This window comes from Pelodiscus sinensis, chromosome 23 (genome assembly GCF_052426305.1).
Source record: "Pelodiscus sinensis isolate ZL-2025 chromosome 23, ASM5242630v1, whole genome shotgun sequence".
NCBI classification, from domain to species: domain Eukaryota; kingdom Metazoa; phylum Chordata; order Testudines; family Trionychidae; genus Pelodiscus; species Pelodiscus sinensis.
In genome coordinates, this window is record NC_143074.1 from 15,229,506 (window position 1) to 15,257,370 (window position 27,865).

General features: G+C 41.7%; 1 protein-coding gene across 2 annotated transcripts in view; it reads right to left on the reverse strand.

Moving 5' to 3' along the window:
• Window positions 1–27,865, reverse strand: part of MED27 (mediator complex subunit 27) — a 248,908-nt gene that overhangs the window by 72,701 nt on the left and 148,342 nt on the right. For both annotated transcript variants that reach the window (XR_012897207.2, XM_075905682.2), the window contains exon 4: window positions 8,827–8,920. Coding sequence is in view for 1 of the 2 variants with exons in the window: in XM_075905682.2 (XP_075761797.1) it covers window positions 8,827–8,920 (94 nt within the window). In the remaining variant the exon portion in view is untranslated. The remainder of the gene's footprint in view (window positions 1–8,826; window positions 8,921–27,865) is intronic.

The window sequence follows — 27,865 nt, forward strand, 5'->3', positions numbered from 1 at the left end:
CATGTGCATCCCCCTGAACCCCTTCCCCTTTCCTTCCCCAGAGCCAGACACCTCCCCTCCCTGCTCTATCCCAATCCCCCTCCCCCACTAACCTTATGCCCAGGTCCCAGAGCCGTCGCTGGCACTGCCACCACTCCCAGAGCCACTGCCTTTGCTCAGCAGCCAGCTGCTAGCACGTGCACATTGGGACTCAGTGTGCGACCCAGCCTGCATGTGCAGGATATGACGTAGTGCACTAGGGGCCGTGAGCATGCAGGCAGCTCACAGCGGCCCGGCCGTGAGAGTGGCTGACCTGAGCGGTTCCAGGTTCCGTCCTGGTTCCGTCAGGAGCTGCAATTTTTTTCTTTGCGAGCCGCATGCGGCTCACGAGCCGCGGGTTTGTCACCCCTGTTTTAGGATATAGACCTATGTGAATGGGCAGGAGGTGAGAGAGAGAATACCTCCATTTTCTGAACATTCCACAGTCTTTTCTCAGTAGTTAATTCTTTAGGCCTAACCCTAATGGCCTTGCCTGTAAGCAGGCCCATCAATAGGAGGGGGCAAAGGGAGCAGTTGCCCTGATGCCCGGCAATTCAAAAGGAGCCTGGGACTCCCAGCTACTGTTACTGTTATTGCAGTGGTGGCTGGTGCCTCAGACCCTTGCAATTGCTGCTGGAGAGCTGTGTTGGGAATGCTGCATGGCTCTGAGAACTGGGGGGAGTAGGAAGGGGAGAGGATGAAAGTGCAACAGCCCAGGCAGTGCTAAGGGCTGGCTGTCCCCAGCCATACCCTCTTCTGCCTGAGGCTCCCGACCCCATACTATGTCCAGGGGCCCACAGTGGCTGTTGGCCCTGATTCCTGTGGCCCGAAGAGAGTCTTGGAGGACATGAAATAAGCCAGGAAGCCAGGCATGGGGAATCCAGCAACACTCATACCTAGGGAAGGACTAAAAGTTAAAATGTGATTAGAATAGGGAATGTACAGATAGACACAATCAGGTTATCTTCTTTATTTCTGGGTTTGTTGGAATTTTCTCCATTACACTGTAATTTTCCAAACGGAATCAAAGGGAAGCAATTCTCTGTGGTTTTCTTCTTTTTTTTTTTTTGAGTTGCTCTGTGACCCTTATCAGCCAAGTAATGTTTCACCAAGTGTTTTTTTTGTTAATACAAATCATCCTTTTAAGAGCATGATCTTATTTGTGTTGTAGAAGGTGAGAAGTTGTGTGCATGTGCCTAATACTGCACAAATGAACTAACAGAAATTAAAGCTCCCTTTTCAGCTGACTGCAACAGCTAAGTTTCAAACTCTCTAGGGCAGGCATGTCAAACCGGCCTTTGGCAGGCTGCATGCGGCCCGATCAAAGTTTTTTGTGGCCCGACACTACATTTTTATAAAAGAATAAAGTGCGGCCCGCTGGCCACTCAGAGTACGTGGCCAAGTGCAGATCACAGCTGGCCGACCAGCCGCTTTGCACTGGGAGCTCCAGCATATTCTTACGGCTGACCACTCTGCACAGGCATCAAGTGCCTGCTCACAGCTGGCCGCTGTGCTCACATTGCCCCAGTGCCTGAGGAAGGAATGTGGGGTGGCGGTAGTGGCTCCAGGACCCAGGCATTAGGTTGGGAGGAGGGGGAGTGCCTGTCTCTGGGGAAAGGGGAAGCATTAGATTAGGGGAGTCTGGGGGGTGCCTGGCTCCGGGAGAGGGATGAGGCACTGGGTTGGGGGGGAGGGGTTCTGGGCGGAGCGGAGGGGGATTCGTTTGGAGGAGGGTATGGGAGTGCCAGGCTCTGGGAGAGAGGAAGGGGATATTTTGTTAACATTTTGTTTTTTATTTATTTAATCCCAAATAAAATCACAAAATGTATATTAAATCAATACATATGTCAATTTTTTGCAATTGCATGAATATTATATGTTTATGCAAAATTTCAGACTTACAAAGTATCTGAAATTTTCACAGAAGCCTGTTTTGTTTGATTAACCACGGTCTATCCTTTTTTTTTATTTCAACAAAACAAGTTGTGTATCATAAAAAATTTAAAAGTACCTTACATTTAGATTTAGATTTAAAATTATTTTATATGAGCAAATAACAATTTTACACATCAAATTATTGTATTATATTAAAACAAGGCCTGAAAAATTATAAAATATACGTAAAACATAATCTATAATAATAAATAATTACGTCTTTCCGATGGAAGTACATTTTCTTTGGTGGCCCTGAAAGCTATCAGTTTTTGTTGGTGCAGCCCTCAGTAGACTTCGAGTTTGTCATGCCTGGTCTAGAGGGACGGTTAAAAGATTTTGATGGCACCCTGGGTACTCAAAGGGGTTTTGCATTTGGGTGGTGGGGAACAGCTTGGACAGATCCATTGACATTTATTGGAGCTACATGCATGTACACCAGTTGAGTATCTGACTCTGAATGCAGAATTGCATTTTGAAGTAAACTGCTGACTGCAACTTTTGTTCAAGTGACTTTTTATATAATCCTTACATTATGGAAGCCCAGATGAGAGAATACATAATAATTTCTACCCACTTTGGGTCATACTAATAGGTTCACTACAAAATTGAAGGTTTTCTTCAGATTATTAAAATTGCAGAGTGCAAAAGGGTTAACAGTGACTTAAGAGTTTTCGCTCTGTAAGGGTCACAAATGACTTCCCATTTCTGCTATCACAAGGAAACATGCTTGACATAATATCTGAGGGTTCTCTAACACTGAGGACTGGGCTGGTCCCTTTACAACTCAGGATTCAGGGAGCACTAGGATGGCTTACAGTTCAAGCACAGGATAATCAATTCCAATATGTTTATTAAGATTCCATGTTCTGAAAAAAGTTTCCAAATTCCTGATTTAGGGAGATGAATACTTTCCCCAGGGCTATGATCACCACAAAATAACAAAAAAAGACAGCTGATCTCACAAAATACACACCTGTTTCACACAGAACGTTATGTATCCAGGAATCTAGCAGATTAAATGATCACAAAGAAACAAAAAAGTCAAAGCCAATTCATGTAGTCTTAACATATTAAGGAAGGTTTATCGGTTTACCATACCAATTCAACAAATATTGCAAGCTACCGGAACTTGAACAACAAAGTCAAAGAAAAACCTTAAGTGTCCTCTGTTCACTCTACTGCCACAGCAAATTAATTTTGCATAGCACTTTTATTGAAGCTGATCTAAAGTGAATGTTTGTCTTCTTTCATGCATAGATACAAGTAAAAAATTAATTGAAAAATCAATAGCATAGATTGGGATTAAACTGCACATTGAAATATCATGATAAACTGCTTTTAAAATCAGTTGAGGATTTTACACAGCTCTGAAAGATGTTAATGATTTATGCATTTGGTCTATGCAGAGTAAATCCAAACTAATGAGGTACAATTGCAGTGTATAAATTTGAAACAGAAGACAACTCATCTGTCTGGAAGAAGCAACAGCCACATAGGATGGCATGTAGGAATATTTCCCTCCCCCTATGCGTCTTGGAATAGTTTAATATCTTCCTGTTTACTGGTTGTGCCTTGTGCTGAATTATGTATGCTGCCAAGTGAGGGCCAAGCTTCATATGAAGGTTACTACACGTTGAAAGCAAGCTTGCAGGTCAACTTTTGTTTACCAGATGGTGCCTTTCAAGTGATATTTACTACTTTTGGGACACTGAGGGTACATCCAGACTACATCCCTCTTTCGACGGATGTAAATTAGACACTTCGAAATTGCAAATGAAGCCGGGATTTGAATTTCCTGTGCTTCATTTGCATAATTGTGTCATGGCGCTCTTTTGAAAAAGCGCTCTTTTGAAAGTGAAACCACAGTCTAGATGCAGTTCTTTCGAAAAAGGCCGGGTTGGTGACTTACATACAAATTCAACTTAACAACAAACCTACAGTCCCTATCTTGTACGTAACCCGGGGACTGCCTGTAGTCACAACTGCTACTGTTAAAGTTGCAAAACAATTTTAAACTCTCATAACTTTATGGAACAATAATATTTTGGGCTAACAGTATTAGGTCTCTTCACTGAGGTAATTTGTTTGGGAAAGTTTGTTAAAACTTTCTCATCCATTTGAAGTTACAAATGGGCTAGCAAGCATACTTTTACTGTTTTCCCATAAAGGTAGCTAAGAACAGCTAAAGTTCAAAATTAGACAGTCAAATAAAGCATGAAAAGTAGATGCAGAACATGCATGAAAAGCAATGCAAAACATGCATTGCTAAGTTTGAAAATGTTTTTAGACAAAGGACAAAATTATTCTCCAAGAGAAAATTTTCTTCATGGGGGGCTGGAAATTATGAAAGTCACCTTGTGGAATTGTCTTGCCTTTGATCTTTTGATATGGAGATGTAACACTAATGCTCTACTAAATTAAATAAATAAATTAATGGAGATTGCCTATCTCCTAGAACTGGAAGGGACCTTGAAAGGTCATTGAGTCCAGTCCCCTGTCTTCACAGCAGGACCAAGTACCATCCCTGACAAATTTTTGCCCCAAATCCCTAAATGGCCTCCACAAGAATTGAACTCACAACCCTGGGTTTAGCAGGCCAAGGCTCAAACCACTGTGCTATCCCTCCCCCTTAGAACAAATGGGAGGCTAGCTCCCCAAACCAATGGACTTCTCTTGGCCTCTGCATTGCCCTCTTCCAGCTCCCTACAAGCAGGATTCTAAACACCTCTCTGAAGCCTCACAATGAGAGTTTCATAGTGTGAAGAGTTAATGGAACATGCCTGGGGAAGGCTGCCTCCTTCTCACTGTGTTTTGGACTTAGTAGATCCCTTCTATATATTCATTTGCATTGACCCACCCTTTTGGTCCCTGGCACTCACAAAAGGAGATGGCACAATCGAGCTCAATGGTTGAAAATATGGGCCTATAAAGTCTCAATAATCAAGGGCTTTTTGTACTTTACTTTTCTTGGTCAACTGAACTATTCTAGGTCATGCTTGATGCCTTGAATTCAAAGCAAGACATAGCCCCCTGCCTCAGAGAGCTTACGCTAAAATCTCAGACATAATGCAAAGCTATGGGGGGGGGGGGGGGGTCGCGAGTAATATGCAAATGAGGCTAAGTGTGGAATATCGCCGAGCCTCATTTGCATACCTAATGAGCCACTGTTTTTTCAGAAGAGGCCCTTGCACAAGGAGCATCTACACTGCCCCTTCTTGTGCAAGTAAAACCCTCTTGCGCAATGCTGTTCTTTCTGAAAAGTCATAGGTGTAACGGCATTGTACAAGAGGGTTTTTCTTGCGCAAGAAAGGGCAGTGTAGACGCTCCTTGTTGCGCAAGAGCCTCTTCTGAAAAAAATGGTGGCTCATTAGGTATGCAAATGAGGCTTGGCGATATTCCATGCTTAGCCTCATTTGCATATTACTCGCGCAAGAAGCCGCGAGTGTAGACATAGCCATAGATGGTATCATGAGCTTTCGTGGGTACAGCCCACTTCTTCAGATGAAAGCAGGATGTATGACTCGGCCAGAGGGCTGAATAGCCAAAAAAGGCTGAAGAACAGAGTGAGTGCAGGAACATGCACTCGACCAGGTGGGGGCACTCGCAGGAGAAATTTCCCTGTTAAAGGAGGAAATAGCTGCCTGAAAGGAAAAATGATCATTAAATGACCATATACAACAAATAACATTAAAACAAAGTTTAATGCTCTCTGATCGTGGATTACATGAATACCAACTGAAAGCCAAGTATCACTGGTTCAGTACACTGCAGTAATCTGGTTCTAATGATAATGTTCATGATTTACAGGTTGAACCTCTCTAGTCTGGCACCATACCTGAGCTGGCATGATTTTAGTTAGCTAGATGTCCATTTATCATTGGTGTGGCCAAGTTTTTCACAGTCCTATAAAGTTTGTTTACAGCTACCTGTGTTGTGTTATTTATCTCTAATGTCTTTTAAGAGCCCAGCAAGCAGTGAGACCCACTTGCTACAATATTGACTTATCATGGTTAGGCAAATTCTCTGGTTTGGTATCCATCAGGTCCTGAGGGTGCTGGACTAGAGAGGTTCAATATGTACTAGTGGGGCACACAGGGCAATTTAGTCATGTAATTCAGCACATTATACTTACTGCAGAAAAGAGTCTCTTCCAAGAACTCTTCCAGCCTACTTTATTCTTTAGCCATACTTCACCAATGTGCCCAAATCACAACACGTTTGGGACTTGATCCTAAATAATGTTAAGTGTCCTCAATTCCCACTATAAAAGAAGATGAGGGCATTCTGCCTTTAGTAGGAACTGCTCTGAATCCAACTGGGTTCATAGTGAAAATGGCAACAAATATTTTCCCCATACAGAAAGTGCTATAAACAAACAAACAAACAAACAAACAGTAACTTTAAAAGCATCTTGAAGAGTACCATTTTATGGCTCCTTAGATTTTTTTAATTTCACCTTATTTATCAAACAATTGCAAATGACATTTTAATGCCAGTGAAAGCCAGCTGTTTAACCTCTGGCTCAGTTAATCTCCTGCAATTTTTTTGTCTGTTCCAAGAAAATAATGGGATGTTAATTGATTAACAAACTAAATATCAACACAGCTAGACTTAAGGATGAAGTTCATTTATCCATACAAGGAATGTGCAGGGCATTTACTTACATCGAGGATTCTGAAGTCTACAGATGCTACAGAAACATCCCAGATTTTAGGTGGCAACTAACACTGAGTCATAAATATGTTCACAGGTTGTTTAACTTTGGCTTAGACTAGACATTAAATGAAACCTTGAATTATTTTCTACATCCGATTAACTGAAGTTTCCAAGAAAGTTATCAAAAAAGATTGGAAGGACTACCGGGGTATTATAATTATAAATCAGCACAGCTTGTGAAAGTCTTTCCTTTCTCCTGCTGAGAAATACAAATGAAATCATCAGTGTAAAATGGGATTAAATGACCAAACCTCTGAAATGGAAAGCCAGTGTACCAAGCTAACGCCATACCTTTTTGTTCAATTTGGTCAAAGATTCTGATTTTTCATTCATTTTAATATTCACTAAACTATACAAGATAAAATAGTTTGAATAAAGAGCCAGGAAGCACTAAGTAAAGCAAGAGAACAGGTTAATCTTTTTCTGGCCCCGTATTTTATGTCTCCTCAAGAACCACATTTCACACAGTTATTTGTTATCAGTCTCACATGCACAGTGCCGTCAGCACAGTATCTAAGTGCTAATGTTGGGTACTCTTGAAGAAATTACTTTAATTTTTGGACCCTTTAATGACAATGTTTTAAAATACATATCAGAGCGGTAGTCTGTATCTTCAAAAACAATGAGGAGTCCAATGGCACAGGTGGAAATTACAGAGACAGGTATAAATATACTAGCATATGTACTTACTATGACATGTGCCTACGAAAGGTTATGCCCAGATAAATCTGTTAGTCTTTAAGGTGCCATAGGACCTTATGCCCAAATAAATCTGTTAGTCTTTAAGGTGCCACAGCTGTTATAGCCAATTTTTCATATTTGTGTATATGACAATGAAAAATCAATCATACAAGGAAATGGAATGAGAAATCTGATGGGAAAGACTGGCTAGGCCCCATCCAATTCCTCTGCCATTTATAAAATATATATAATTTTAAATATGACAAATGATAGGACTTCTGTCACTCACCTTGATAGCATAAAAAAGCTAAATACATGAAAAGTGTCACATGGCCACTGCTCAAAACCCTTCAACAGGTTAATCTTCTACACTAAAAATTTGAAAAGCTCTCTTCTTGCCTTTAAGACAGCAGCTGCATGTGAAAACTGATGTGGCTCATAGGTCCTTGTGGCATGGAAGCTTGTTTGCTCAGACAGAAGTAACTAATATCTTGAACCCATTTATTGATAATCCAGTCTTTACTGCTCATTCACTCTGATGCCAAATTCCTGACTTCATCATGAAGCAGAAACTCACTGACCCTGAAAAAATTTGAACTCACCTATTTCACTAAGGGTTTTTCCCCCCATTAAACTCTCACCCCCTGAAATAATGATGCTCCAGGCCCGGTTACTGTGTCTGAGGCTTGGTGGACTCAAACTTCAACATCCACATCTAATAGTATGGATACTAAAAGAGTACCAAGCTGACCATTTACTCTTTTTATATTAAAAACACCTCTAAATTAAAAACTTAATCCTTACATTGCATCAAATTAGGAGAATATTTATGATAAAGATTTTAATACTAAGAATATTCACTTCTCCAATTAACAAACAGCAACAAAACTTGATCTTGCTCCCACTGCACTCAATGGCAAAACTTCCTTTTACTTCAGCATTTCAGAATAAGGCCCATAGTCAAGATGGCAAAATCTTGTAATGTCAAATGATGTACTTGTCATTCAGATGTTATGTAACAAATTTTTTATCAGTGCACAAAATACAGAAATTTATTTTCCCTTCAAACTCATCTAAAGCAGCTCCCTGCCCTGCCTGCAGTGGGCCTGTGGGGCTGGAGCAGCCCCCTGCACTGGGTGGGTGGGGAGCTGCTCCAGTCTCTACCTGTTAACCGAAACCAGTAAACCTCAGCCATTAAGGGTGAGGTTTACTGGTTAACCAGTTAACCATTCACATCCATAAAGAAAATGTCTCCTAGGATTGGATCAATACTTTTTGCTTTTGGACTATGTCAAATATATTTTCCCATCTTTCTTACCAAGAAGAAGAAATGAACTACATTACTGCACTGCCTCAGGAACACTAATACTCTGAAATGTATGAGTCTTTAGTAGTGTTCATTCTAAGAACAGCAAATTAGTCTGTTGAGCATTCAACTCCCACTGAATTACCTCAAAACCAAATGGTAGAACTTACCAGAAGCATTGCTGAGGTTCCATTTGGCCTGGATAAATGGATAGACATTTCAGGGAACATCCTATCAATGCGGCTGATCACGTCATCAACATACCTACAAAACAAACCCAACATTTTACAAGTCAGAAGGCAGTGGACGTGAAATACCTTGACTTTAGCAAAGCTTTTGATATGGTCTCCAAGAGTATTCTTGCCAGCAAGTTAAGGGAGTATGGATTCGATAAATGGACTATAAGGTGGATAGAAAGCTGGCTAGATTGTCGGGCTCAGTGGTCAGCGATCAATGGCTCAATGTCTGGTTGGTATCAAGCAGAGTGCCCCAAGGGTTGGTTCTAGGGTCAGTTTTGTTCAATATCTTTATTAATGACCTGGACGAGGGGCTGGACTGTACCTTCAACAAGTTTGCAGATGACACTAAGCTAGGGGAGAGGTAGATACACTGGAGGGTAGGGATAGGGTCCAGAGTGATCTAGACAAATGTGGAGGATTGGACCAAAAGAAATCTGATGAGGTTCAACAAGGGCAAGTGCAGAGTCCTGCACTTGGGACGGAAAAATCCCAAGCACTGCTACTGGCTGGGGACCAACTGGCTAAGTAGCAGTTCTGCAGAAAAGGACCTGGGGGTTACAGTGGATAAAACGCTGGATCTTATCCACTATAGTCAACAGTGTGCCCTTGTAACCAAGAAGGCTAATGGCATATTATGGTGCATTACAAGAAGCATTGACAGTAGATCCAAAGATGTGATTATACCTCTTTATTCAGCACTGGTGAAGCCATATCTGGAGTATTGTGTCCAATTCTGGGGCTCCCATTACAGAAAAGACGTGGACGCATTGGAGGGGTCCAGCAGAGGGCAACCAAAATGATTAGGGGCTGGAGCACATGACTGATGAGAAGAGGCTAAGGGATTTAGGCTTGTGTAGTTTGCAAAAGAGAAGAGTGAGGGGGGATTTGATAGCATCTTTTACCTACCTGAAAGGGAGGGCAGGTTCTAAAAAGGATGGAGGCTGTTCTCAGTAGTGATAGAACGAGGAGTATTGGTCTCAAGTTGCAATGGGGGGGGTCTAGGCTGGATATTAGGAAAAACTATTTTACTAGGAGGGTGGGAAGGCACTGGAATGGGTTACCTAGGGAGGTAGTGGTATCTCCATTCCTAGACATTTTTAAATCCTAGAGAATTAGCTGGAGATGGTTCTGCTTTGGGCAGAGGGTTGGACTTGATGGCCTCCCAAGGTCTCTTCCAGCCCTAGGATTCTATTATTCTAAGTCTATTTATGCCACATATGCAGTAATGAAATCAAGTACAAACAGATGATACAAATTTCAAAATCTGGTGACCTCCAGTAGGTAACAAACCGGAAATTTTCTTCTAGCCAATGCATTCAAGGAATGGCGGGGAAAGAACGAAGAGATGGATGGCTGATTCCTTCCCCTCTTTCTAATTAGCAAGATGAGACACATCCTCCTCCTACAGAGGAAATCAGTAGACTCCTTCCACAACTTCAAGGCAGAGCGCCTCTCTAATTTTTAAGCATTTGTAAGGCTATGCTCCCAACATACTTCTTAACCACTTTTCTGTCACACCACTTGTTATCTCTTATTGGTCAAGAATTGTTCCATGATATTATATAAATTAACTTATTAAATTTATGAGTATCGCGAATTCAGCCATCACCCTTCCATTTGTCTGTCAGCTTTTATAAACTTTATACGCTTTTTACATGCCATTCAACCATCACTGAAACATACCAGAAAGCTGAGTGTTAGAAGCATAGAAAACTATGGAGAAATATGAAAGTCTACAAACGCAACCTTTGAATAATATGCTGAGTGAACCACAACTGAACTTGTAGCAATTTGCTTTCACTGAATTCTATTCATACCAATGACAGCATTGTTTCTTCAGGACCTAACATACTTCAAAGTCACTCAAGTTTAAGAATATTGTCATAAATGAGACAATGTGCAACGCGAAAGCAGAAAGAGAAACAAATAAAGAAAAAAAACTGATCTAAATGAGAATAAGTAATTTTTTTCAAAAAATAACTTCACTCTGGAAAAGTTATGTTGAATTTGTGAGAACATGTGGGAGCATGAGATGCTATAAAATTTAAATTTCCTCTTGTTTACAAAGACCTACATAATTCATTTATAGCTTTACATTGCTGAATAATATAGATATTCTGAAGAGTTGGTTCCAAATATTTTATATCCCCCAGCAGTGTTCTCTCTAATCTTTTCAATCCATGTGCGGACTATAATTTTCATGTGCATCGATGCATCTCATGCGCACCACAAGTAGTAACAAAACCTAGCTGTGGATGTTCTGCTAATCAGCTGGGCAGCATGTGAATCTCTCAACTGGCTGAACAAGTGCCCATCTTGGAGGGAATACTGGTCCGTACCAGTGTTCTGTGTAAGCTGGGCCGGAGCACAGCTTCATAGGTAATTAATCAGTCCTGCCCAGTCAGTCAGCTCCCTGCATGGAGCCCTGAGCCTCTGACTGGGCAGAGCTGATTAATCACCTGTGTGAAGCTGTGCTGCGGGGCAGCTTAGCGGAACACTGGCCCCTCCTTTACACACAGTTTTAGAACACAAACCTGTTGTATTTTATAATTTAAATTCCATGAACACTCAGGATAGGGGCTTGTACTTTGTTTTTTAAGGCATTAGGCACATGTATGGTGCATTAAGTGGTAATAAAGATAAAACTAATTTAAATCTCTTTTTATAATATACCACAACTCAAAAAAGTTTGAAATAAAAATCTGAGACCATGTTTGCTAAGTAGCAGCCTGAAGGGATTTTTTACACCCAAGTTATAAGCCACTGACAAAAAAGGTTTATAAAAAAAGCTTAACTCTGGTGGTGTGAGCTATGCCTCTGGAATAATAACAATCTACCATAAAATCTTTGTGTTCTGAAAAAGTTAGCAAACCCTTTTCAAAGTAGGAAAATGCAAGCACATCTTTCAAGGCTCTGTAAGGACAGAATCGGGGGTGGGGGTATGGGGTGCTATTTGGTTGCTGCTGAACACAAACAGAATGGCTTGTCTGCAGAGCAACAAATCAAAGAAGTTATATGTGGACATGTTTTCAATGTTATCACACACCTAGGCTTTGAAAAGAGTTTTCAGAAAACTAGCTAATCTACACATCTGCGTCTAAAAACTCTCACTGAATTACTTGAACTGTTTAAGGAGGATACGTAATTTTGAGATCTTGCTTTTTAAAGCACATTTTGAATTATTCTTTTTTAGTGTTATTTGCTTAAAAAAACCCAAAGGAGTCTTTTCACTGGGGACATTTAAAATCTGAGTGCTATTATGGAGTAACTCAAATTCAGGCATTTGGTGAACTTGACCCTTTTATTACAAGTAACAAAAAGGGAACTACTGTAAGATTTTTATCTAAATAACTGCTCATCCTTCTTGTTACAAAGGGGAAAGAGAGAAATGTTATCCACCAGCTCTGTGTTCTTGGGGAACCAGAGCATTGCCACCTGCCCACCTTGTGTTCTTGGGGAGCCAGGGAGTGACACTCGTAGAAAACCATCCCCCTCCCCCAGGCCTCTACTTGAATCACAGACAAAGCAATGAAAAGGCCAGGGAAGACCACCTAAACTCTGCCAGACAAGGATGATAGAATTAAGGAAACACCCCAGCCCCATCTGCATTGAAGACAGAACAGAGACACATCTCCATTAGCATACAGAATGGAGAGCAGCTCTTCCAAAGCAGGAACTGCACTGAACTATGGGATACCGAAAGCAGAGAAGCACTGCCTGATGGGAAATCTCTGCTCCAGGTGCTAATGAACCCAGGCCTGCTCACACCCAAATTAGTCATTATCAGACTAATTCTAGTAATGGATCCTACTGACATCCTGTAACCCCCAAGGAGATTTCTTAGATTCCTGGGGCTTTGTCTGCTGGCAGCTCAGGGAGAGGTACTCGGAGTTTGCCTTGGCTCCCCCTCCCTACCAGGGTCAGAGTCTGCGCGGCAACCCATAGGGAGTGAGATGCCCCTCCCAGGATGTTCAGGAGAGGGAAGGAGAAGCCATTGTTGAGGGGAGTCTGGAGCCAGCCAGGGCAAGGGGAGGACTGGCTGTGTGGGAGCCAGTAAGCCCCAGGCCTGCATGCAGGGTTCCCCGAGAACTAGCCTCTAGGGACCTGAAAGCAGTCTCCCTCAGCTGGGTTTTGTGTCTCCACTGTTGATTCCTAGTTTGTGGAGTTTGCTGGGAGGCTTCCCCAGCCAGGCTGAGTTAGCTCTCCCGCTCCCTGGGTGAGACCAGTCACCGCATGGTCAGCTCTGCTCTATCTGCTAGTTCAGGGCTGCTGCCCGCTGTGTGGGTCTGCATGCTGGGCTAGGAGGTTAGAGTTTGAATTTTGGTGCAGTTGTGTGGCCTGCACCTTGAGCCCTGCACCCCTTCGCGGTGAGGGGAAATTCTGGGACCGAAGCAGCCTGATACCTGCCTGAAGAGGATCCCTGGGAGAAAAAAGCAGCCCCTCTGCAGTGACTGAGTCATCTCTGAACCTGAGGCTCATTCATGGAGTGTGTGAGTGCACCATTTTTTAGTTAGTAAGTCAGGGAATTTGTTTGGGGATTTTATTACCTGCTGCATATTAAACCTGTGGAGGGATGTACTGCTTTCTCCCATGTGAGAGTCCTTTGGGCTGTACTGGACCTAGTCAGCCCCACTGCTTAACCACTGTAGAGAAGAATTTTGTGGTCAAAAGTCATCAAGGGCCCCAACAATGTACGCGTACCACCGGGACACTCATCTTACAGTTGCTGGGCACCGGTGAGCCTAAAAATAGTGTTTTACCCTGTTCTGTTATATTTGTCTCCTGTTTAATATACTTGTGTTTATTATAGTGTATGTGTTTGTGCTATTTTCTGGGAGTCTCCAACTATCTGGCAAATACATGGGGATTATCCTGGGTTAGAATTTTCCTCCCAAGCTGCCCTGGTGACCCTGCCAGGAAGAAGTGGGGGGGGGGGGGGGGTGGAGGCACCGCCAAATAAATCCACCGGAAAAAATAAAGTTGAGTGGGTGGCGGGATCCAGAAGAACCCAGACCTGTCCAGCAGAACCTGTAAGGAGATTGGTTTTAAAGAAGGTAACCAGGTCCAGGTGGAGAGGGGGTGCTACTACTGACATCCAAAATACTGAAACTGCCTAGTTGCATTGCGAACTGGTCAAAGATCATCACCCATAACAAGGTATGATCAGTCTCTTGTCTCGCCTCTGTTTACCCATAAACAAATCCAGTGTTCTCTTCCAACTATTGTCCTATCCCAGTGGTCCCCAACCTTTTGGGGCTGCCAGGTATCCGGGGGCGGGGCCGCACATGCGCCCTGGGGTGGGGCCCCGCCCGCGGGCAGGACCACCCATACGCCACGTGCCCGGTGCCGGCGCCACCCATGCACCGCACTCCTGGGGCTGGTGCTGCTCCTGTGCCGCATGCTATGGCGTGGGGCTGTGGCTGCCCATACACTATGCGCCCAGGACCAGCACCGCACCTGTGCCGTGCGCCATGGGGGCGGGGCCACCCATACACCACGCGCCCAGGGCCGGCACAGCCCTTGTGCCATGCACCCGGGGGGCTGGGTCAGCCCCCGATCACTTGGCATGCGCACAGAAATGGCCTGGTGGGCACCATGGTGCACGCGGGCACTGTGTTGGGGACCACTGTCCTATCCCTATAAAAACTCCTACCTTTGCCCAAGAAAAACTGTTCTGATACCTGGATTTAAACTGCATCAATTCCCATTGAGACTCCTTCATCTCCTGTCTGATTGTGCTGGGGGCTCCGTTCTGCTTGTCTTCTACCTTCTGGACCCCCCCAGCTCCCATCACCATCTGGGAACCCCGATCAGTGCAAGCTCCAGAGTGGTGAGCTCTCTCTCTCTCTCCCTCCCTCCCTCCCCCCAACTATCTCTCTCTAAGCATAGCCTCCTGATTCTGCCCTATGTAAACTGTTATATGATTAGCTAGCCCTAAAATTTGTAATCAGTTTCAATTTAGATTCAATATTGTAACTGGTGTGTCTGTGTCTGTGTGTGTGCGCGTGCACATATATATATATTCTCACTATCCAGAAATAAATAACTTTCATTGTTAAGCTGGTTGCTTCTCTCTTTCTTTCTCTTTCGCTCACTCTTCCTCAGAGGGTGCTGTTTTGACTTCCCCATTCGCTCTGCAACAACGCTTCTTGTACTGAAGTTAAAGATCCCTGTAGTGCCCAAAATCCTGTGGGGTTTGTTCATTGTGTGATTTACCAGTGAATGATTGTGGGGTGAAAGTGGGGATAGGGAGGTGCTGAACTTGGGGGCTTATGAGGATGGCAACTTAAAGTGCTGTTCCGTCCAGCCCATTGAGTTCAAAGACACATGAGGGTGCAGTGTGGCACTGCTGTTAAATAAAGCCTGCTGAGTCCAGGGACATATGAGGGGTCAGCTTGTGAGTGCTGATTACCCAGTCCTCTCAGACATGCTCTGTTACTGGGTGTGAGTGTCTGTGTGTATGCTGCTAAAGTGGGAAGAACCCTATCCTGAGGAACCTAGTTCCTGCAGAAGAGCTCTATTGGGGAGGGGGGGGGGGGGAGGGATTGGCAGCAGGGAGAATTCAGCTCCATATGAGAGCACAAGTAAACACAAGCAGCACACTGATAGAATTGTTAACCTCCCCCCAACCCCGTAAGAGTAACCCTAATAAATGAGCATACCGCAGAGTACTGGGCAAATCTGGTAACAGAAATGAATTGTTTTTCCCTATGCAAATGAAATTGACTCTCAGTTTGCTAGCTAATAGTGAAGTCAGAAGCAGTGTAAGCAAGGAACATCTTGCTTAAAATGGTGAAAGGGGAGAAATACGTGACAAAGCTCCAAGATAAATAGTCTATATATCATCAACATGTATCACTGTCACTTTAAACATTTCTGCATCTGATACATTTCTATTCTAAGCATATATCTGTGTGACTTGAATTCAGTTACTCCAGACTAGACAAAAAGCAAATTCAGCTGTCACTTGTGTGTGAAAAAAAGAGGTCACCAATAACCATATGCTAATTAAGAAACATGGAGTTTCTCCTTAACTGATTCTCAATCACTACACATCATAGTCTAGGACACAATGCAAATTGTTGCAGAATTTAAATAAAAAGCTATAGCAATATATTTGAGGGTGTTAAGTAATAATACATATAAAAAAAACAACAAAATGTCTGGTAGCACTTTCTAGACTAACAAAACATGTAGACTTATCATTAAGACAAACTTACTAGTGCCTCTAACATCTTTTAAATAAATAAAACCACTGCATCAATAGGTGTGCCTACTCTGCAATTAAGATAACCACACAGCTGGGCTGCACTCTCAGGACTAGGGCTGCAGAGCAGTTTAATTGCATGTAGAGGTTACAGCTCAGACTGCAGTCCCAAGCTCAAGGATCTTCCCACTTCACAGGGTCCTAGAGCCTGGGCTGCAGTCCAAGATCAGATACCTACATTGCAATTAAACAGCCCCACAGCTTGAGCCCTGCAAACTGGCACAGGCCAGAGACAGATTTTTAACTGAGGTCTCCTCAAATTCTAATGAGTTAAAGAGTGCTGCCTTTTTAAAATAAGACACAATCGGAGGAAACATCTACCTCTTGAGGTTAACTCAAACTTTTTAATTTTGTCACAATGCCTTGTACTGCATGATGTATATTTTTTAACTCTTTAATAATGAGCAAATGCTGATATTTACATTTTCTCAAATGGAAGCATTTTCAGTTTCATGTGTGTAGAAAAACTTCTGCCTTCATTACGTTTGGGTTCAGTTTAAATAGCAGGTGCAAAAATAATATTTTCTTCATTTGCAGTAATTTGTTCAAATTAAGATTCTGACTGGGTGTTGAAAAAGCAGGAAATGTGGTTTTCTCTTCCAAGCTATAAATAATAATAATAATAATAATCAAGTGGGAGAGAATGAGATCTACTCAGTTTAAAAACTTGAGGAACAGGGTTTTTACAATTTATTTAGGTATTTAAAGATGCAGATAGGCACCTGATGGGGTTTTCAAATGTACCCAAGCAAAGAATTCCCATTGATTTCAACTGCCCTTGATTTCAAGAGCAGGGAAGTTAGGTGCCTAATCTGTATAGGAGCTTTTTATAGAACCATGCAATACTAGAACTAGAAGGGACCTTCAGAGATCATCAGGTCCAGTCCCCTGCCCTCATGGCAGGAGCAAGCATGGTCTATATCATCCCTAATAGATGTCTGTCTAACCTGCTCTTAAATATCTCCAGTGATGGAGATTCCACAATCTCCCTAGGCAATTTATTCCAGTGTTTAACCACTCTGACCATTAGGAAGTTTTTCCTAATGTCCAACCTAAACCTCCCTTGCTGCAGTTTAAGCCCATTGCTTCTTGTCCTATCATCAGAGGCCAAGGAGAACAATTTCTCCCCCTCCTTCCTGTGACACCCTTTTAGATACCTGAAAACCGCTATTATGTCCCCCCTCAGTCTTTTCTTTTCCAAACTAAACAAGCCCAATTCTTTCAGCCTTGCCTCATAGCTCATATTTTTCTAGACCTTTAATCATTTTTGTTGCTCTTATCTGGAACTTCTCCAATTTTTGGTCAGCTTTCTTTAAATGTGGTGCCCAGAACTGGACTTAGTACTCCAATTGAAGCCTAATCAGTGCAGAGTAGAGCAGAAGAATGGCTTCTTGTGTCTTGCTCACAACACTCCTGTTAAGGCATCCCAGAATCATGTTTGCTTTTTTTGCAACAGTGTCACACTGTTAGCTTGTGGTCCACTATGACCCCTAGATCCCTTTCTGCATGTATTCCTACTTAAATGGGGTACTTTGCATTTGTCCTTATTAAATTTCATCCTATTTACCTCAAATCATTTCTCTCGTTTGTCCAGATCATTTTGAATTATGACCCCCATCCTCCAAAGCAGTTGCAACCCCTTCCAGCTTGGTATCATCTGCAAACTTAATAAGTGTACACTTGTTGCCATCATTTAAATCGTTGATGAACATATTGGACAGAACCCATCCCAAAACAGACCCCTGTGGAGCCCCTCTTGTTATGTCCTTCCAGCATACCTATATTTATGGAGATATACCTATCTCATAGAGCTGGAAGGGACTTTGAGAGGTCATTGAGTCCAGTCCCTTGCCCTCACAGCAGGACCAGGTACCATACCTGCCAGATTTCCCCCAATCGCTAAATGGCCCCCTCAAGAACTGAACTCACAACCCTGTTTACAGGCCAATGCTCAAATCACTGAGCTATCACTCCCCCTATAAGTTCATGATTGAACTTTTGAAAAATCCCACTAGGCACTAGTTTGCATCTTTAGCAGCCACCAAAATAGTTAATTAATTAACTAAGCTTAATATTTCCTTTGCTTGGGGAATCCGTTTTAAATGCAAAACACATTCAATAAGCTTTTTTCCCCTTAAGTATTCAGCATATTTAAAGTGTTTGATTTAACTAATAGAAAGTTTTAAAATGCAGTTTTTGTATATTGTTAAACTATTTCTCGTTTTCTTCTGAATGTATCTTGACACAAATCCCAAGTAAAAAATTATCTACACAATGAACCTCTCTAGTCTGACACCCTTGGGACCTGACTGGTGCTGAACCAGACAATTTGCCAAACCATGGGAGGTTACTGTTGTCTAGCAGCATTACCAACACTTCCACTGCCTGCTGAGATAGAAGACATTTAGGGGCACCCTAACCTACCACAAACTAAGTCGTTGCATTCCAGATTTGTCCACCTCAGGCCTGCCAACAGAGGAGTGGGCAAAAGGGGCAACTGCCCCAGGGCCCGGAGATTCAAAAATCCCGAGGCTCCAGCCACCACCACTGCTGCAGTAACAGCAACAGTGGCTGGATCCCTGAGGGCTAGGAGGGGCAGCATTGTGCTCATGGTTGCACTGAGGGCTTTGGGGGAGAGGGGAGTGGCATTGTACACTTGCTGCCTCAGCCCCATCCCTCCTGCTCGAGACCACTTCTCTTCCACGAGTCAGAGCAGTCCTTCACACTTTGCCCAGGGTCCTTTGGGGGCTGTCTGCTCTCCTGATCCACCTCAATGGTCCCTTCCTTTGGGACCTACTGTAGCCCTCTTCTTTTACTAAGGAACTACTCCCACCTCTCAATCTACTCTGTGTTGCAGAGGTATTGAATTAGTCTAGAACCTGAGTTCCCTGCTTCCAACTTCTATATTGTTAAACCAGAAGACATTCAACCATTTCCTCATCTCAATGCCCTACTTTGGTAGTATTGTCAATAAAGGCCCTACACCATATTGCACACATTCTTTTTGTGTTTTTTAAGCACAGAAAAATATTAGTAAAGTCTATTTAACAAAGCACCGTAACACTGATCAAAGGAAAGTCAAAGCTAGTATTACTAGGATTCCAGAAGACTAGGCAAATGTATTCTTATTAAGCATTAAGAAAGCTATCTAGAAATAGCAGGAAACCTCATTTTCCACAATGGTGGCATTAGATAAGAGATGAGCTCTCTATGTCCCACTATCCAAGCTCAAGATTCTCATGCAGAATCATTAAATATGTAACAAGCAATTGGCAAGGGAGGATGGCCTACATATACCATTCCGTCTTGTTTTCCTCTCTCTTTTTACGGCTTGTATATCAAGTTTGTTCTAATTTCCATTGCATTCAAATACCATCGTGATGGATGCAAATTTAGTATGTGTCAATAACTGATATTTCATAAAGAGTAGAAAATAGTGAGATTTATTATGGAAAAATACATTCTGAACATTTAAGAGGCAATGAATTGGTTTAAAAGGGAATGCCTTTGGTTAAGATAGCCCTCCAGGACTGAGTGTCAGGAAGTGGAATAGAAAGCAAATGGCATGCGGCCAATCAGCCGCTGTGTCAATAAACCGTTTGTTAAATATATGAAAAAGGAAAATAGGGATCACCCTCCACTTACTACTTCTCAGCACCCCCAATTAGTTTAACAAGGAATATGGTCATAAAAGTGAACATTAAATCATACCATTTGCATATATACTACATAATGACAACTTCTTGGATGAGTTTGATCTGCTAAGCCTAGGGAATTACCAACTTTTTATTTGCAGAAAACTGAATACCTTTGCCACACCCTCTTCTCTGAAATCCTGCCCAGACTCACTCCATTCCCCCATCCCTCCATTGCTCGCTCTCCCTTACCTTCACTCACTCGCACATTTTTACCAGGCTGGGGTAGGGGATGGGTGAAGGACGGAGTATGTGCTCCAGAGTGGAAGTAAAAATGGGGGGCTCAGGGTATACAAGAGGACTCAGGATAGGCGAAAAGGGTTGCAATATAGGGGTTGGGCTCTAGGTGGCGCCACATCCTTGTGACAGGGGTGGCCAGGGAGGCTCCAAGCACTGTCCCTCAGCTATGGCTCCACAGCACAAGTGCTTGGAGGAAGTGTGCAGAGCCTCCCTGCCCACCCCTGCCATAGGGACATGTTGCTGCTTCCCAAGAGATGCTTGAGATGAATGCCAGCTGGAGCCCATACCTGAACCTCCCACACTCCAGTTTGCCTGGGACAGACTGGACTTTTAATGGCTTGGTTAGTGGTGTGGACCAGACACTAAGGTCCCTCTTTGACCATCTGTTCTGGTCAAAAAACATATACCTGGCGACCTTAGATCAGCCAGATCTACCAAAGTAAAGAAAAATTTATAACTCATAAGGATTTGAGGGAAAACACAAGAGTGGGATATACACAGATGAATGTGTCACTCAAGCTATCTTGCCAAAAAGTCAGAGCACAGCTATTTAGAAAGATAATATATAATACTAACTACAGCTAATAAATTGCCCAGCTAAACTGAGCAACTGAGATTAATTATGATGGTTCAAGCCATTCCTTCATGTTAGTATGGCTTTCTCCTAATAGACTAGTGAAGTCTTAAGACTGTTTTGGTAAATTCTTATTAGCTGCTTCAAAGAGAGGAACCAACTCTTAAAGATGGAATGGTTCTGAATCCACTTGTATGTCTTTTTCCTTAAGATACACATTACCCGTTTCTTTCCTAGAAGGTATGTTATATATGGGGTTTCAGTCAGGCTGACACACTGGGGGACATCTAAGGAAGAGATTATGGAAGTGCAGGAGATAGTAGTGACAGCTTACTAGCATCTCACTTATTGTGTTTGCAAATGTACTCAGGGTAGATCAGTTTACTTACGCTTGACCTCAGACTGCCTAATTTATTCTATGTATATAGAATATCGCAAAGTTACCTGCTGAAAATCACTTTTACGTTTTAACCTTTCAAAACCAGGCAAAACAAAAACTGTATATTACTTGAGTAGCCACAGAGCTGAAATGTGTTAATTTAGTGGCCAAAATGAGCAGAGAGACATCTTTACATATCTGTTAACTTGTTATAATTTAGAAAGGCTACAATTTCCTATTTACATGTCACAGAGCCTTATGAAGCCTCAAGGGGGGGGGGGGGGTTCATTATTTAATGATTAAGAGAAGTCTAATTCTACTTTTGTGACTGCTATCGTACCAATTCCCAGACCAGAAGAGAAGTATTCCAATATATTTACTGTGTTTCTCAAATTACTCGTTTATAGATTTAAAAGATTAAAGTGCTGACAAAAAATGGTTAATGTAAGTACTTGAGAAAAATGCAAAAAGGAATAGTGGACATGAGAAAAAAACATTGGAAATATACTTGAGGAAAATCTGGACATCTTTTGATATAAGAGAAGGGGGTCACAAAATCGCCAGCTTCTGGGGCTGCTGACAAATGGAAAATAATTTGGTAATAAATGCCACCAATAGATGTTGCCCTTGTGCCAAGTGGCAGCAGATTTTGGAGTTTTCAGGTCAGTCTCTAATGTGGAATGTATACCAGTGGTATGGAACTAAATATTTAACTTGTACCATTTGTTTAGTTACAAGGTGTACACAAGTCCTTTTCCTTGAATAGAGACACTAACAACCAGCCCACAGGCAACTTCCTTTTTGCAGAAGCCTTAGGTCAGGCACCACTGCGCTGCCCCCAAAAAAGAACTGCTTTGGGTTCTATCTCTCCAAGATTCACAAAACTCTGTATCTCGATCCAGCTTTGTACACATCCTAGAGAGAATAGGAAAACAGACCAACAGGATTTTAAATTTTCAGATCTTATAAAACTCTAAGCCAATTTCACCAGTTGGTCAAAATTATGGATTTTCTAATGAATCCATAAAAATAGATTTTAAACCCTGTCCCCACATCCTGCAAGTTCTCTATTGCCTTTAAATCAGATTTCCTACTACACACATAATATTGTATCATGTTTGTCTTCCCCCTGGCTTCAGCTATATCTTCCTACTCTTTTCACTGCACTTTTCCTTCATTCTCTTCCTCTACTATCCTACTCTTCTTAACATTTCTGCACTTCATTCAAACTTAGCTTTTTCATCCAAGAGAAAAGCTGATTTGTTTCTGTATTTAATTTACAAGTGCGCTGAATCAGACATGCTGAAATCAATGGGAAGTTTATGTTCTCAACATATCTCAACGTCTTGAATATAGAGCAGTGTGGGACTCCAAACATCACAAGGACACCCATTTTTTAAAAAACAGCTTCAACAGAAAATCCGTAGTATAAAGTGCTGAACTGTTATCCATTAACATTCATTTAAACATACAGTAAAATTTGGCAAACAAAATTAGATCTGACTTCCCGTACTAGGCTCAGATTGACACCATTGCTAGCTGTCAGTTTATACTTAGTTTAACGTGCTGAATTAACATTGGTGAAATGAAAGACAACCATTTACTTCATAAACATTAGCAGAGACTCCGAAGTTAATTCTAAATGCTATAATCTTTTTGTTGAGATAATTTTTTTTTTAAATCAGCTCTGGAAAGGGAAAGCAGAGAGTCAGAGTTCTTTGAAAATCTCCCATTAGTATTGCCAATAAGCATATAAAAATCCTCTAACTTGTATTAAAAAAGCAATGCCTGGAACATAAGAGCAGACACTTCAGAAGCTGTGCAGTATGTTATCGCCAAGCCAGTTACAAAATACTGTTTCTAATGCACTAATTAGTTTTGCAGAACACTAAGATACAGTTGTTTGCTAAAAAGATCAGGTTTACAACATAGGAGTAATTCAGAAGCCAGATTTGCAGCAACAGCTCCTATAATGCTCTTTGATTCCCTTCTAGCTACTCCCTCCCCCCCCCCCTTTTTTTTTTTAAGAAAAGGGGCAATTCATTTTAAAAGCCTTTCAATTCTACACTGGACAGATGGCTTAGTTTTCTAACATGACCTCTCTTTTTTACTGGATTAAATCCAGTGATCCAATGTTAGTGTGATGTTTAGCAGCTCAGGCAAGATTTAAATAGCATTTATCCCACACAGTGTTTAAGATGCATGCTGTTCATTTTTCCATTCTATAGAAAAAAATCTAAAAATTAGGAATGTTTGTATTGATAATCAGTGTTTTGAGGATGTGCCTGGAACTGGGGGAGAGGGAGGGAGAACAGATATTATCCAAAGCATGTTAGGGAAAAGGATTCATATGTAAGACTTGTTAAACTTTGAATATATCACTCCACTCCTGCTCAAACAACAGGGTTTTAATCACACTTGCATAGTGGATGGAAAACTCTCACGCATGTGCTGCTGTTTTGCTAGAAAAAGTGATTCCAGGTGTTCTGGAGAGCAGTAGAGGAAACTCTCCCAAAATAATCACTTGCGTACCAAAGTAGCATTTTTCTTGTTTATTTAAATAAACCTATTCTTCCAGGCTCTGTTTTTAAACTGATGAAATGTGATCTAAGTTACATCTAGTCAAGCTTCTCCAAATCACCCTTCAGCATTAGTTTTGGTCTCTTTTGGTCAGGCTAATTAAACCAGTTTGTCAGACTTCAGGCTGAAATTCGGGCTAGAGATGCTTGACCTCAGACCAGACCTAAACTAAACCTTCTGTTCTTGACCTCTTGTAATACTTTTAGTAATGTCATCTATGGGGTAAGACAAGATGTCAAATGTCTTCTAAAAAGTAACTGAAAACAGATGGAATCCCTTCCTGGGTCAAGTTCTAAGGCTACTGTGATAGATAGGATGAGTGCTGGCTAGGACTCCGTGACTAAAGGGTTAAATCATTATATTCTACCCAACACAGCTTTCTACGTACTTTAGGTACTGTTGTCCTTTTGGTACCTTCTTACTCCTTTATATAAAAGTAGTAATTATGTCAACAATAAATCAGCTCATCAGAATGTTCATTCTGCTTGTATGTTAAACCCTTTCCTCCAACTTGCACCTGTCCTATCTACTTCAATTGTAAACTGTTTGAGGCAAAGACCACTCACACAGCCCAACACAAATCGGGCCCCGTGCTTGGTTGGCACTTATGCAATACTGTAATAAACACAATTTAATAATAAGCAGCAGAAACAACAGCATGTCTCCCTTCCAGCCAGCTCCTACACAGAGGCGTGGCCAGGTGGTCTGTGCATTGCCAACCCATCCACGGGCATCAACCCTACAAGTCCCATTGGCCATGGTTCCCAAACAAAAGGATGTGGGGGTGAGTGCTTGCAGGGGGGGGGGGAGGGGGTACACAGAACCCTCTGGCTGCCCCTATGCATTGGAGCTGGAAAGAGAACATGTTGCTACTTCTGGGTGCTACGTGGGACATGGCAAACTACGGATACTGTTCTCCAGTGGAAGCTCAAGTATAAGATTAAGAATAAGGATGGGCTGGAAGCAGCCTACAGGATGTAGTGCTCCCCTCTGCGATAAGATGTTAGCATCTACTCCATCTGCTATCTACAGTGGCTGAAAACTGGTTTCCAGGTGAAAATTATATTATTCACTATGACCTATAATGGCCTAAAAATGTTTGGAATCTGAACACCATAGACATCTTGCAGGATGGGGGTCTTTTCACCTCAAAATCCAAAACTTTAGAACTGAGGTCCCCCACTCCGTTCTGTCTGAGCCTGGATTGATCGGTGTGTTATAAAGTCTGTTTATTTTTTCAGTCTTTTTTTGATGAGTGGGCTCCCTGTGGAATAAGTTAGTCATTCAATGGAATTTTATACAGATTTTTTAAAGAAACAAGTAAATATATAATCATCTATACTTGAGTATAGATACTCTTATTCAATCTAGACAAATACACAATGAAGTTCTCAAAATAATAGTTTTAAAAGTATGAAAAAAGTATGCATAAGAACAGAGGTCAAGCCATGAACCCATTGGAATTTTTAGTATATTATTCTCATTTTCAACTGTTTTCATCCAAAAGCAACTGATTAATAGTTCACGAATATTAGCAACAGCTTTAAAATGGATGAGGTTGATCCTGCTAAATATATTAGTAAACACAGTGCTCACTACCATAAGTAGTAGTTATTAGACGTTAGACTATTTGTAATATTAAGCACTGTACCCAGGTAGTAAACGTATGGGTTTAAAGGCTATTAATAGTGATAGAGTTTTAATTATTACAGTTCTGATAAAAAGAATAAGCAGATGTCAGGCATTATTGAGTACTGCAGATAGTACTAAAAATAGGATAGCCACAGCTGTAGTGCAATTTTTAATATTGAATATAATTTATTAATCTTGGAGTGAAAATTACGGATTTAATTTAACAGTTACCTGCTGCGCAAGCTTTTGCATGTAGCAAATTCAACTCCATAGCAGGCTTTCCAGTAGTATCCATTAACAATAATTATTAAACCAGTGATCTCTGCCAGTTCTTGTGAAATGACACTGCATGCTTAGATGGGTAGCAGAGAAAGCCTGAAGGGAGATTCAATAAATTCTCACATTGGGAAAGCAACCTGACTTGAAACATTCACTTAGACAGCTGGCAGAGGGTTTTATTTTTTGAAGATGGAAACACATCTCAGTCCCTTTCCCAAAATTCCAGAATTTTTTGGCTGTCATTAAAATCCATCCTTCATTTTCTGACTCCACTGATAAAATCCGTTGGTATGCCTTGATCATCTTAGCTGCTATAGCTTCCTTATCCCTCTCCTTTTTATTCTTCAGCCGCCTCCAGCTGCTCCACTGCCATCATCTCCTTTTAGAATCCCTTCACTGGGTTCTTCTCTTTCTACATCTTCATCCTCAGAGTAATTCAAGACTGCTCTGCTCCTGCCTACATTTCAGCTTGTTTCCAATTATTCCCCCCATCTCAGTGCCTAATTCTTACACTACTCCCTTAAGACTCTAATTCTTGCTGTACCACAGGGAAAACTGCATTTCTCTCAAGAAGCCAAACCGAGCACTCTCAGGAATAGCTATGGTATAAAGCAATTTTACACCAATGTAACTGAATCTTCACTGGGGGTATACTGCTTTAACTGTACAAGTATAGATAAGGTAGTACAACATTCTATAGTGTAGACAAACCCCAATGCAACACATGAGTCACCAGAACATCCACCTATGCCAGGAACTCATTGCAGGATCAAAGCCCAACCTGAACTGCAAATTTAAGATGCATCAACACTTTCATTTCTAACTCTTTGCATGGAGCAAGCTCTGAAGAATTTTGAGTAGATGAACCACACACCACTGAGAATTCTCATTTTTCTTTTTCCTTTTTCACAAGATGATGTTTCTGAAGGCTTGAGACATGTCATAGGGCAAATTCAAAAGAAATCTTTTCTGCAGATTTACTTTCAGGCTTCTCTGGCAATATCACCCTCAGGTAAGTGATTTGTAAAATAAAACAGTGATGTCAAAAGGTACTTTTGAAAAAACGCTGCAAAGAGCTCAAAATTCCAAATACCTGAACCAGCATGCATCTAAAAAGCCAACAGGCTAATCACCAACCCCTAAGTAGTAGGAGTTTTTAATTGTTTCCCTTTCTTTAGATTAGAATTTACTACAGGTAGCACTAGTCTGGTTGTTAGAGAAAATATAGTTACTTAATTGTTCTGTAACTATTGTTCTTTCAAATGTAGATAGCCGAGGCATAAAACTCTCTGGTGTGCACCCAGTACACTGAAGCTAAAGAACTTGACTCACAGGGGTTGCACTTGCACTCTGTGGCTTTAGATCCTTCTTGGTTATATAACAGCAGTGCCATTCCGACGTCTATCAATTTCTTTGCACTGACATCCAAGGCTGAAGACTCCGATGTTGGGGGACAAAGGATGGGTGTTGATTACACATAGACACCCATATCTTGAACAGTTAACCACTGCGGCTAAGTAACCATCTTTTCTTTTCTTTTCTTTTCTTTTTTTTTTTTTTTGGTGGTTGGAGATGTGTATTACACTCATGCTACTCCCAAAATGGCGAAGCTTGGAGACTATTTAAACAGAGACTGCAGAACAGCCTTCTCACAACTTAAGAACATAAGAATGGCCATATTAGGTCAGACTAAAGGTCCATCTAGTCCAGTATCCTGTCTTCTGACAGTGGCCAATGTCAGATGCCCCAGAGGGAGTGAATAGAACAGGGAATCTTCAAGCAATCCCTCTTTCGTCACCCATTCCCAGCCTCTTAGAGAGGCTAGGGACACCATTCCTACCCATCCTGGCAAATAGCCATTGATGGACCTAACCTCCATGAATTTATCTAGCTCTTTCTTGAATCCTGTTAAAGACCTGGTCTTCACAACCTCCTCTGGCAAGGAGTTCCACAAGTTAACTGCTCTGTGTGAAGAAAAACTTGCTTTCGTTTGTTTTAAACCTCCTACCTATTAATTTCACATGGTGACCCCTAGTTCTATTATTATGGGAACAAGTAAATAACTTTTCCTTATTCACTTTTTCCACGCTAGTAATGATTTTATAGACCTCTATCATATCCCTAACTCCCCCAGTCTTCTCTATTCTAAGCTCAAAAGTCCCAGTCTTTTTAATCTCTCTTCATATGGGATCTGTTCCAAACCGCTAATCATTTGTTGCCCTTTTCTTAACCTTTTCCAATGCTAATATATCTTTTTTGAGATGAGGTGACCACATCTGTTCATAGTATTCAAGGTGTAGGTGTACCGTAGTTTTGTACAGAGG